Source organism: Theropithecus gelada, chromosome 17, assembly GCF_003255815.1.
Source record: "Theropithecus gelada isolate Dixy chromosome 17, Tgel_1.0, whole genome shotgun sequence".
Classification (NCBI taxonomy): domain Eukaryota; kingdom Metazoa; phylum Chordata; class Mammalia; order Primates; family Cercopithecidae; genus Theropithecus; species Theropithecus gelada.
Window position 1 is genome coordinate 35121480 of NC_037685.1, and position 13767 is coordinate 35135246.

The following is a 13767-nucleotide window of genomic DNA, read 5'->3' on the forward strand; positions in this document are numbered from 1 at the left end:
TAGCTTTTTCTACTTACTCTCCCATTGCTGACAATACCCATTTCTCCAGGACGCAATTTAAGTACATCTTGACAGAACAACTGGTGAGTTCGAAAAATATTCACTCCAACAGTGTTATATTTTTTCTCAAAAGCATTCTTATTCATCCCCTAAAGTAAAAGTTAAGATTGATGAAACTAATATGAGAACAGTAAATATATTAAATCATTTTGCTTAAAAAGCTACTTTAATATTAGTATAAAATTTTATATAATACTTTAAAAAATTATTTAGTATAATTTTCTTCTGAAAGAACATTTTTAAAAAAAGAATTGTGTTTTGACAAGTCATTTATAACATGCTTAAATCTTGTTACAAGTTGATACAGTTTGCTATTCATTCTTTGAGAATTTCAGAGAAATTACCAGATTAGTAAACTAGGGAACATCAATTTAAATAAAATTTGATATGAAGAAAATGAAATTAAATATTTATTAAATTCTGAACTCAGTACCTCTTATTTGGTATTCTCAATTTAAAAAGTGTTAAAATGGAAATACTCCTTTCTCCCCATCATACTAATCCCAGAAGATCAGTTTAGTAATAATATATTTAAATATGGAAATAATAAAAATAACCCTTGGTCAAAGTAAAAAAAATATGGACATTCACAGAAAATAAGCCACATATATGCTCATTGCACCTTCATATTAAGGTGCATTTCTCTCTCTCAGTACTTCCCAAACTTTAATGTGCATATCAATCACCTGGTATCTTGTTAAAATGCAGAATCTACTTCAGTAGAATCAGGGCCTTAAATTCTGAATTTCTAACAAGTTCCCAGATGCTCTCATGATGATGAAAATGTTCTTGCATTGTCCAATATGGCAGCCAAGGCCTCACGTGGTTATGTGGCATTCAAAATGTGGCTACTATGACTGAGGAACTGAATTTAAAATCTTATTTAATTTTAATTTAAGTATAAAATAGCCATATGTAGCCAGTGGCTGCGGTGTTGGACCGTGTAGGCCCTGATCCTCTTTACCTCCAAAATCCCCATTCCAATCATCCCCTTTCTGACCACAACCTCATGACCATCCCCATCCCTAATTACTCAACCTTTCAGTCCACAGACTCTACCATTTATTCACTGTCCATCATCCTTCCCATGGCATAATTTCCTTTTAACCAAGTTCTATTTCAGGGTACTTTACTAAAACCAAAACTTTCTCCATGTTTAGCTCCCTCAAATGCTCCCCCTCAGTCATATAAACTGGGCCAAACCCCAACCTTGGTTAAACAAAACTGCTAAGTCTGCAACTGGATGAAAACAGTAAAATACAGCTGGAGAAAAACATACGACCAACGCTGATCCCGCTTTAAATTTATGATCATTAATCTCAAGTGGGCCCTCAGCAATGACCAGAAATCTTCCTTCACTAGTGTATTAAATTTACTTTCTCACTCTCAGAATAATAGTAAAATATTCAACATTTCCGCTTTTTGTCCTCGACCCTTTAAAAATACATCCTGCCACTCTAATCCTTAGCTAATGATCTGACTTTTGAAAGTAAATCAATCAAAACAACTTATAAATATTTTGTCTGTCTTTCCTCCTACAATGTAAGCTCCACAAAGAACAGGGACAGGGACTCCATCTGCTTGTTCACAAGTTTATCTCCATTGTCTGATAAACAATCAATATGTATTTTTCGAATGAATAATGATTCTTTCTTCAAGAGGATCACCATTGAAATTCCCCCCATAATGGACCCCTTCAGTGAAATACCTGAGATTTACATAACGCTTTAACCCCCAATTATTCGCTTAAGTACATATCCTAACAAAAATGCCATCAACTTTAAGAATCATGAAGTAGTTAATAAAACATATGAAATCTGATTTATTAAATGCCTCTGTGCAAAGTCATATCATTTAATGTTTATCTTTTCCCATTTGAAAAGGAATGTTTATTATCTCCATTTGTTTAAACCTGTTAATCTTTTTCAGTAACAGTATCTCCAAATACATTCACTTATACTTTTAAAATATGCAATATGTACATATTTAATATTTCAGATAGCTACTGACCTCAATAAGGAATGTTTTAATTTTATCTCCAGAGTAAATAGCTGTAGCAGTTTCTTCCTTTGCCAGTTGCCCAAGAAAGCTTCTCAAAAACCTGGTCTTCTGTGTAAGAAAAGCTGCCAAAATTCCTCTAGAAATAGCTGTGTTCTCTTCATTTATTTTTGATGTAGGATTATAAATAATCCCCAGTCGACTATGAACACTTGTTTTCTGCAAACACATTTAGAGATGAAAAGGACCAGTATCTTACATATCTTTTTACAGGTGAATATATTTTCTTTCCCATCCAGTTTGTTCGCTATATCATGCACCATCTTTCACTATCAAAGCCCTCCCATGTTGACTGTACTAAATGTGATATACCACTGAAAGAGCCTAACAATCATTTTACTAACTCTAATTCCTTCACATCTTTGCATAATGATTCCTTTGTAATGTAACATTATATTTAAGCTTTTTGTATGTGAAATAACACAAATAAAAAATACACAAAACAAAATGTAGAGCTTAGTGAATTAACCCATACAACTACTATTCTGGTCACTGGCACTGCCAGCAATCCCCAAAAACATTCCTCAGATCTCTGTCAATTACCACACCTTCCCACCTTTCTAAAAACAACCACTCTCTTGTCATTTATGGTAATAACAACTTTGCTCTTCTTTACAGTTTATTCCCTAAGCTTGCATTGCTAAACATTTAATCAATTTTAAATTTCATATAAACGGGATCATGCAGTATTATTTTGTGTTCTTTCTCCACTCAATAATGTGAGATTTATCAATACTGTTTTCTGTAGCTGTAGTCGATTTTCAGTACTGTACAGAATTCCATCATATGAATATACATTCTTTTATCCATTCTACTGTTGCTGGACATGAGTTTTTTCCAGTTTAGAGCTCCAAAAACAGGATACACATATCTTCCATTTCAGAAGATGCTAAATAGTTTTTCAAAATAATTGTACTAGTTTTCACTCCCACCAGCAACAGTTCCATCACCTTACAGTCTAAGAAACACTTTGTATTGTCAGATTTTAATGTAACTCATTATCGTACATATGTAAAGATATCTCATCAGGTTTTTAATTTGCTTTTCTCTTATCATTAATGATACTGAACACCCTTTGATATGTTCTTTGGCTTCTTTTCTGACTTGCCTGTTCAATCTGCTTCCAGTATTTTTTGCATTATCTTTTTTGGCCCCTGACTTGGAAGAGTTTGATTTTCTAAGACTCAAGTGCTTTTTTTGGTTATATGTGTAAAGATATGCTTCTCCCATTCTATGGCTTGTTTTGTAGTGTACTGATGTGTTATGATGGGAAGCAGTCCTTAATTTTAAAGTAGTTCCATTTATTGGTATCATACCTGATGGCTACTGGGTTTTGGGTCTCATTTTAGAAATCTTTCTCTAAAGTCAAAAAGATAATCTATATTAACTTTAAGAAGATTTATTGTTTTGCCTTTTATGTTCAGCTCTATAATCCAACTGGAATCAATTTTTGTGCATGACGTGAAAAGAGGAAAGTGTCAAAGATTACCCTTACTGTTCCATAAAGCCAACTTTGTTATAAATCAAGTGTTAATATATGCATGGCTCTATTTCTGGGTTCTCTAATCTTCTTCCATTGCTCTATTTTTCCATCCTTGTGCTAATACCAAACTGTGTTCAATTATGTAGTTTTATCAAAGATCTTGATATCCAGTAAAGCAATTATCACTTTTTCTGCTTTAAGATTATTTTAGCTACTCTTGGTGCTTTGAATTTCTGGATGAGTTTTTGAATCTGCTTGACAATTTCCACAAAAATTTCCAGTGTTTGATATTTTTCATACTATTGTAAATGGTATCTTTACTTAAACTGCATTTCTTGTTTGTTGCAACTCTTAGAAATATAGTTAATTATTGGACATTGACCTGGTACTAAACAACCTTAAACTATATAATTAATTCTAATAATTTATATGTGGATATGTATTTTCTGTGTAAACAATTTGGAATGGCAATTGGAAGACAAATCAATAAAGATTATACAATCTGTAGAACAGAATGTAAAAAGAATGAAAAAAATGAACAGGTTCTCAGAGAAACGTGGGACACCATTAAGCATGCCAACATACGCATAATAGAAGACCCAGGAAGAGAAGAAAAAAGAAACATAGAAAATATTAAAAAAAAAAAAAAACCACTGAAAGTTTCCCAATTTTGATTAATAACATAATTTACAAATCTAAGAAACTCAATGTACTCCAATAAGGACAAATATAAAGATATCCATAGCCAGGCACGTGAGTCAAAATGTTAAAAGCAAAAGCTAAAATCTTGAAAAGAGCAAGAGAAATGCTTTTTTCGTTGTATACAAAAGAATCTCAATAACATTAAAGGCTAACTTCTTATCAGAAACAACAGAAGCCAGAAGGCAATGAGATGGGGGCGTTCCAAGATGGCGGAATAGGAACAGTTCCAGTCTGCGGTTCCCAGCGTGATCGACACAGAAGATGGGTGATTCCTGCACTTCCAACTCAGATACCTCGTTCATCTCATTGGGACTGGTGAGAGAGTGGGTGCAGCAGGGCGAGCCGAAGCAGGGCAGGGCGTCGCCTCACCCGGGAAGCACAAGGGGTTGGGGAATTTCCCTTTCCTGGCCAAGGGAAGGCGTGACAGACTACCTGGAAAAACAGGACATTCCCACCCAAATACTGTGATTTTCCCAAGGTCTTAGCAACTGACAGACAAAGTGATTCTCTTCCGTGCTCAATTCGGCAGGTCCCACGCCCACGGAGCCTTGCTCACTGCTAGCCCAGCAGTCTGAGATTGAACTGCAAGGGGGCAGCCTGGCTGGGGGAGGGGCATCCACCATTGCTGAGGCTTGAGTAGGTGGACAAAGCAGCCGGGAAGGTCTAACTAGGCACAGCCCACCGCAGCTCAGAAAGGCCTACTGCCTCTAGACTCCACCTCTGTGGGCAGGGCTTAGCAGAACAAAAGGCAGCAGACAACTCCTGCAGACTTAAACGTCACTGTCTGACAGCTCTGAAGAGAGCAGTGGTTCTCCCAGCACGGTGTTGGAGCTCTGAGAATGGACAGACTGCCGCCTCAAGTGGGTCCCTGACTCCCTTGTAGCCTAACTGGGAGACACCTCCCAGTAGGAGCCAACAGACACCTCATATAGGTGGCTGCCCCTCTGCCACTCAGCTTCCAGAGGAAGGATCAGGCAGCAATATTTGATGTTCTGCAGCCTCCACTGGTAATACCCATGCAAACAGGGTCTGGAGTGGAACTCCAGCAAACTCCAACAGACCTGCAGCTGAGGGACCTGACTGTTAGAAGGAAAACTAACAAACAGAAAGAAATAGCATCAACATCAACAAAAAGGTCATCTACACCAAAACCATACCTGTAGGTCATCAACATCAAAGACCAAAGGTAGATAAAACCACAAAGATGGGGAGAAACTACAGCAGAAAAGCTGAAAATTCTAAAAATCAGGGGGCCTCTTCTCCTCCAAAGGATCGCAGCTCCTCGCCAATAACGGAACAAAGCTAGATAGAGAATGACTTTGGTGAGTTGACAGAAGTAGGCTTCGGAAGGTCAGTAATAACAAACTTCTCTGAGCTAAAGCAGGATATTCGAACCCATCTCAAGGAAGCTAAAAACCTTGAAAAAAGATTAGATGAGTGGCTAACTAGAATAAACAGTGTAGAGAAGACCTTAAATGACCTGATGGAGCTGAAAACCATGGCATGAGAACTTCGTGACACATGCACAAGCTTCAGTAGCCAACTGGATCACAGGAAGAAAGGGTATCAGTGATTGAAGATCAAATGAATGAAACAAAGTGAGAAGACAAGGTAAGAGAAAAAAGAGTAAAAAGAAATGAACAAAGCCTCCAAGAAATATGGAACTATGTGAAAAGAACAAATCTACGTTTGATTGGTGTACCTGAAAGTCATAGGGAGAATGGAACCAAGTTGGAAAACACTATTCAGGATATTATCCAGGAGAACTTCCCCAACCTAGCAAGGCAGGCCAATGTTCAAATTCAGGAAATACAGAGACCACCACAAAAATACTCCTCGAGAAGAACAACCCCCAGACACATAATCATGAGATTCACCAAGGTTGAAATGAAGGAAAAAGTGTCAATGGCAATCAGAGAGAAAGGTCGAGTTACCCACAAAGGGAAGCCCATCAGACTAACTGCGGACCTCTCGGCAGAAACCCTACGAGCCAGAAGAGAGTGGGGGCCAATATTCAACATTCTTAAAGAAAAGAAATTTCAACCCAGAATTTCATAGCCAGCCTAACTAAGCTTCATAAGTGAAGGAGAAATAAAATACTTTACAGACAAGCAAATGCTGAGAGATTCTGTCACCATCAGGCCTGCCTTACAAGAGTTCCGGAAGGAAGCACTAAACATGGAAAGGAACAACCAGTATCAGCCACTGCAATAACAGGCCAAACTGTAAAGACCACTGGTGCTATGAAGAAACTGCATCAATTAACGGGCAAAATAACCAGCGAACATCGTAACTACAGGATCAAACTCACACATAACAATATTAATGTTAAATTTAAATGGGCTAAATGCCCCAATTAAAAGACACAGACTGGAAATTGGATAGTCAAGACCCATCAGCGTGCTGTATTCAGGAGACCCATTTCACATGCAGAGACACACATAGGTTCAAAATAAAGGGATGGAGGAAGATCTACCAAGCAAATGGAAAGAAAAAAGAGCAGGGGTTGCAATCCTAGTCTCTGATAAAACAGACTTTAAATCAACAAACATCAAAAGAGACATCCAAAAATATATATGCACCCAATACAGGAGCACCCAGATTCATAAAGCAAGTCCTTGGAGACCTACAAAGACACTTAGACTCTCACACAATAATAATGGGAGACTTTAACACCCCACTGTCAATATTAGAAAGATCAATGAGACAAAAGGTTAACAAGGATATCCAGGACCTGAACTCAGCTCTGCACCAAGCAGATCTATTAGACATCTAAAGAAGTCTCCACCCCAAATCAACAGAATATACATTCTTCTCAGCACCACACTGCACTTATTCTAAAATTGACCACATAATTGGAGTAAAGCACTCCTCAGCAAATGTACAAGAACAGAAATCACAACAAACCGTCTCTCAGACCACAAGGCAATCAAATTAGAACTCCGGATTAAGAAACTTACTCAAAACCGCTCAACTACATGGAAACTGGAAAACCTGCTCCTGAATGACTACTGGATAAATAACGAACGAAGGCATAAATAAAGATGTTTTTTGAAACCAATGAGAACAAAGACACAATGTACCAGAATCTCTGGGACACATTTAAAACAATGTGTAGAGGGAAATTTATAGCACTAAATGCCCACAAGAGAAAGCAAGAAAGATCTAAAATCAACACCCTAATATCACAACTAAAAGAACTAGAAAAGCAAGAGCAAAGACATTCAAAAGCTAGCAGAAGGCAAGAAATATTTAAGATCAGAGTAGAACTGAAAGAGACAGAGACACGAAAAACCCTTCAAAAAAATCAATGAATCCAGGAGTTGGTTTTTTGAAAAGATCAACAAAATAGACTGCTAGCAAGACTAATAAAGAAGAAAAGAGAGAAGAATAAAATAGACACAATAAAAAATGATAAAGGGGATATCACCCCTGATTCCACAGAAATACAAACTACCATCAGAGAATACTATAAATGCCTCTACGCAAACAAACTAGAAAATCTAGAAGAAATGTATAAATTCCTGGACACATACACCCTCCCAACACTAAACCAGGAAGAAGCTGAATCTCTGAATAGACCAATAACAGGCTCTGAAATTGAGGCAATAATTAATAGCCTACCAACTAAAAAAAGTCCAGGTCCAGACAGATTCAGAGTCAAATTCTACCACAGGTACAAAGAGGAGCTGGTACCAGGCCGTCTGAAACTATTCCAATCAACAGAAAAAGAGGGAATCTTCCCTAACTCAATTTATGAGGCCAACATCATCCTGACACCAAAGCCTGGCAGAGTCACAACAAAAAAAAAAGAATTTTAGACCAATATCTCTGATGAACATCAATGAGAAAATCCTCAATAAAATACTGGCAAACCAAATCCAGCAGCACATCAAAAAGCTTATCCACCATGATCAAGTCAGCTTCATCCCTAGGATGCAAGACTGGTTCAACATATGCAAATCAATAAACGTAATCTATCACATAAACAAAACCAATGACAAAAACCACGATTATCTCAATAGATGCAGAAAAGGTCTTCGACAAAACTCAGTAGTCTTCATGCTAAAAACTCTCAATAAACTAGGTATTGATAGAACGTATCTCAAAATAATAAGAGCTAGTTATGACAAACCCACAGCCAATATCATACTGAATAGGCAAAAACTGGAAGCATTCCCTTTGAAAATCAGCAGAAGACAGGGATGCCCTCTCTCACCACTCCTATTTAACATAGTGTTGGAAGTACTGGCCAGGGCAATCAGGCAGGAGAAAGAAAGAAAGGGTATTCAATTAGGAAAAGAGGAAGTCAAATTGTCCGTTTGCAGATGGCATGATTGTATATTCAGAAAACCCCATTGTCTCAGCCCAAAATCTCTTTAGGCAGATAAGCAACTTCAGCAAAGTCTCAGGATACAAAATCAACGTGCAAAAATCACAAGCATTCCTATACACCATTAACAGACTGAGAGCCAAATCATGAGTGAACTCCCATTTACAATTGCTACAAAGAGAATAAAATACCTAGGAATCCAACTTACAAGGGATGTGAAGGACCTCTTCAAGGAGAACTACAAACCACTGCTCAAAGAAATAAAAGAGGACACAAACAAATGGAAGAATATTCCATGCTCATGGATAGGAAGAATCAGTATCACGAAAATAGCCATACTGCCCAAAGTAATTTATAGATCAATGCCATCCCCATCAAGCTACCAATGACTTTCTTCACAGAATTGGAAAAAACTACTTTAAACTTCATATGGAACCCAAACAGAGTCTGCAACCGCCAAGACAATCCTAAGCAAAAAGAACAAAGCTGGAGGCATCATGCTACCTAACTTCAAACTATACTACAAGGCTACAGTAACCAAAACAGCACAGTACTGGTACCAAAACAGAGAGACAGACCAATGGAACAGAACAGAGACCACAGAAATAACACCACACATCTACAACCATCTGATCTTTGACAACCCTGACAAAAACAAGAAATGGGGAAAGGAGTCCCTATTTAATAAATGGTGCTGGGAAAACTGGCTAGCCATATGCAGAAAGCTGAAATTGCATCCCTTCCTTACACCTTATACAAAAATTAACTCAAGATGGATTAGAGACCTAAATGTTAGACCTAAAACCATAAAAACCCTAGAAGAAAACGTAGGCAATACCATTTAGGACATAGCCATGGGAAAGGACTTCATTACTAAAACACCAAAAGCAATGGCAAGAAAAGCCAAAATAGACAAATGGGATCTAATTAAAGTAAAGAGCTTCTGCACAGCAAAAGAAACCACCATCAGAGTAAACAGGTAATCTACAGAATGGGAGAAAATTTTTGCAATCTACCCATCTGACAAAGGGCTAATATCTAGAATCTACAAAGAACTTAAACAAATTTACAAGAAAAAAACAAACCCATCAAAAAGTGGGCAAAGGAAATGAACACACACTTCTGAAAAGAAGACATCTATGCAGCCAACAGACACATGAAAAAATGCTCATCATCACTGGTTATCAGAGGAGTACAAATCAAAACCACAATGAGATACCATCTCACGCCAGTTAGAATGGCGAGCATTAAAAAGTCAGGAAACAACAGGTGCTGGAGAGGATATGGAGAAATAGTAACGCTTTTACACTGCTGGTGGGACTGTAAATTAGTTCAACCATTGTGGAAGACAGTGTGGTGATTCCTCAAGCATCTAGAACTAGAATTACCATTTGACCCAGCAATCCCATTACTGCATATATACCCAAAGGATTATAAATCATGCTACTATAAAGACACATGCACATTTATGTTTATTGCGGCACTATTCACAATATCAAAGACTTGGAACCAACCCAAATGTCCATCAATGATAGACTGGATTAAGAAAATGTGGCACATATATACCATGGAATACTATGCAGCCATAAAAAAGGATGAGTTCATGTCCTTTGCAGGGACATGGATGAAGCTGGAAACCATCATTCTCAGGAAACTATCATAAGGACAGAAAACCAAACACTGCATGTTCTCACTCATAGGTGGGAATTGAACAATGAGATCACTTGGACACAGGGCGGAGAACATCACACACTGGGGCCTGCTGGGGGCTGGGAGTCTGGGGGAGGGATAGCATTAAAAGACATACCTAATGTAAATGATAAGTTGATGGGTACAGCAAACCATCATGGCACATGTATACTTATGTATCAAACCTGCACATTGTACACATGTATCTTAGAACTTAAAGTATAATTTTAAAAAAAAGAAGGCAATGAAACGATATATTCAAAGTGTTAAAATATTCCTTACAACTACTATAAAGTTTCTTAAAACTACTGGCATCTGCTTATATTTACAAAGGCAGAAGAAAGCAAGCTACGAAAGGAGAGAATTAAAATATACAGAAAGGATAATTAATAGAATTAAAACTCTAAATTGCTGGGCACAGTGGCTCCTGCCTATAATCCCAGCACTTTGGGAGGCTGAGGCAGGCGGATCACCTGAGGTGAGGATTTCGAGACCACCGTGGCCATGATGGTGAAAATCCATCTCTACTAAAAAAAAAATACAAAAATTAGCTGGGCATGGTGGTGCACACCTGTAATCCCAAGCACATGGGAGGCAGAGGCAGGAGAATCACTTGAACCCAGGAGGTGGAGGGTGCAGTGAGCCGAGACTGCACCACTGCACTCCACCGAGACTGCACCACTGCACTCCAGGGTGATTGAGAGAGACTCTTTCAAAAAAACAAAAACAAAAAAACAAAAACAAACAAAAAACTCCCCACAAAACTCTTAAATATAAAAATTATGAAGAAATTTTAAAAGACTGATAGTTCTAATATAGACATTTTTTAACTGTCAAGAACATCACATACTAATTTAAATGATGTCAAAATGTAAAATGACATGCAAAATATTAATCTGCAAAATGCTTCTACGGGTCAATGATAGAATCGTAACACCTACAAGCCTGATATCTGGCACCTCATTCTTCTGTTATCTCATCTCTTCCCCTTGCTGTGTTCTAGCCATACACTTTGCTGTCTTCTTACTTAAAGTATGTTCTTGCATTAGAACCTCTGCATCAGCTAGACACTCTGGTGGGAATATATTTTCCCTCAGTATTTGAATTGTTAATTCCCTCAGTTCCTTGAGGTCATTGCTGAAATGTCATCTTCTCAATGAGGCATATCCTGCCAACCTTATTTAAAATTGTAATCTGCCTGCAATCTGACTCTCTGCTCCTGAGTTTCCCTTACCCAGTTCTTTTTTTTTTTTTTTTTTGAGACGGAGTCTCGCTCTGTCGCCCAGGCTGGAGTGCAGTGACCGGATCTCAGCTCACTGCAAGCTCCGCCTCCCGGGTTTACGCCATTCTCCTGCCTCAGCCTCCCGAGTAGCTGGGACTACAGGCGCCCACCACCTCGCCCGGCTAGTTTTTTTTTGTATTTTTTAGTAGAGACGGGGTTTCACCGGGTTAGCCAGGATGGTCTCGATCTCCTGACCTCGTGATCCGCCCGTCTCGGCCTCCCAAAGTGCTGGGATTACAAGTTCTTTTTCTTTTTCCACAGCATTTCTCACCTTCTTGACATGTAACTCAACTTACATATATGTCTATCACTTATTGTCTGTCTCCCTATCCACACTACTCCTGCTAAAATTTAACCTGCACAAGAGAAAATACCTTAATATTGTAAACTAATATATCCCCAGAAGGGAGAACACAGTCACTCAAATACTTAGACAGTAAACGAATAATAAATAGATTACATATGAAAAGGACATACTTATTTAGACACAAAAAATACACTTATCCCTGTGGAAGTTTTAGCCACTCCAGCCAGGGTTATAAGGACAGAGCTCCAATCTCTCCCTGGGACAGGGCTTCCGGCGGAGGGTGGCGACCATCTCTACAGATTGGTCAACTCAGCTGTTCTAGCCTGCCAGCTTTGGAGAGTCCAAACAGTCCAGACAAGGAAGGCTCCCCCGCCAACAGAGCATAGCTGCTCTGCCTGATCATGGCCAGACTGCTTCTTTAAGCAGCACCCCAGCCATTCCTCTTCACTGGGGGGGACCTCTCTGCAGAGGCTTCAGCCACGCCAGCCAGGATTACAAAGACAGAGCTTTGATCTCTTCCTGAGACAGAGTTCCCAGTGGGAGGAGCGTCTACCATCTCTGCAGTTTGGTTGACTCAGCTGTTCCAGTCAGCCGGCTTTGGAGAGTCCAAACAGTCCGGGTGAGAAAGGATCCACCCCAACATAGCACACCTGCTCTACCAAAAAGCAGCCAGACTGCCTATTTAAGCAGGTCCCTGATCCCATTCTTCCTATCTACATAAGACCTCACAACAAGGGTCTCCAGCCACTTGCTGTAGGTGTGTTTGGACTGGCAATAGGTCTGTACCCCTCTAGGACAGAGCTTCCGGAATGACCTGGCTGCCATCTTTGTTGTTTTGCAGCCTTCACTGGTGATACCTCTGGGTACAGGAAAAAGAGAAGCAAGTAGGGTCTGGGGTGGACCCTCAGCAAACTGCAGCAGCCCTACAGAAGAGTGGCTTGACCGTTAAAAACAAACAGAAAGCAACAAAATTATCATCAACAAAAAGGACCCCACAAAAACCCCATTCAAACGTCAGCAACCTCAGAAATCAAAGATGAGAAAAAAATCCAAGCAAAAATGCTGAAAACTCAAAAGGCCAGAGTATCTCTTCTCCTCCAAATGACTGCAACATCTCTCCCCTAAGGGGACAGAACTGGGCCGAGGCTGAGATGGCTGAAATGATGGAAGTAGGCTTCAGAAGGTTAGAGTAATAAGGAACTTTGCTAAGCTAAAGGAGCATGTTCTGACCCAATGCAAAGAAGCTAAGCACTATGATAAAACACTACAGGAGCTGTAAGCCAGAACAATCAGTTTAGAGAGGAATACAAATGACCTGATGGAACTGAAAAACACAACATGAGAACTTCACAATGCAACCACAAGTATCAATAACTGAACAGACCAAGCAGAGCAAAAAAATTTCAGAACTTGAAAATTATCTTGCTGAAATAAGGCAGGTAGACAACATGAAAGAAAAAAGAATGAAAAGGAACAAGCAAAACCTCCGAGAACTATGGGATTATGTAAAAGGAGCAAACCTATGACTGATGGGGTACCTGAAAGAAACAGGGAGAACAGAACCAAGTTGAAAAACATACTTGAAGATATCATCCAGGAGAACTTCCCCAACCTAGAAGGAAAGGCCAACATTCAAATTCAGGAAATGCAGAGAACCCCAGTAAGATCCTCCATGAAAAGATCAACCACAAGACATATAATCATCAGATTCTCCAAGGTTGAAATGAAAGAAGAAATGTTAGAGGGCAGCCAGAGAGATAGGCTAGGTCATCCACAAAGGGAAGCCCATCAGACTAACAGCAGACTTCTCAGCTGAAACCCTACAAGCCAGAAGAGATTGGGGCCAATTTTCA

At 39.0% G+C, this 13767-nt stretch overlaps 1 protein-coding gene across 1 annotated transcript in view; it reads right to left on the reverse strand.

Annotated features, from left to right (window-relative positions):
- Nucleotides 1–13767, reverse strand: part of UGGT2 (UDP-glucose glycoprotein glucosyltransferase 2) — a 262317-nt gene that overhangs the window by 111482 nt on the left and 137068 nt on the right. Inside the window, exons 21-22 of the mRNA XM_025364677.1 lie at nt 2071–2277; nt 18–149 (exon numbers count right to left, since the gene is read on the reverse strand). Coding sequence (XP_025220462.1) covers nt 18–149; nt 2071–2277 — 339 coding nt within the window. The remainder of the gene's footprint in view (nt 1–17; nt 150–2070; nt 2278–13767) is intronic.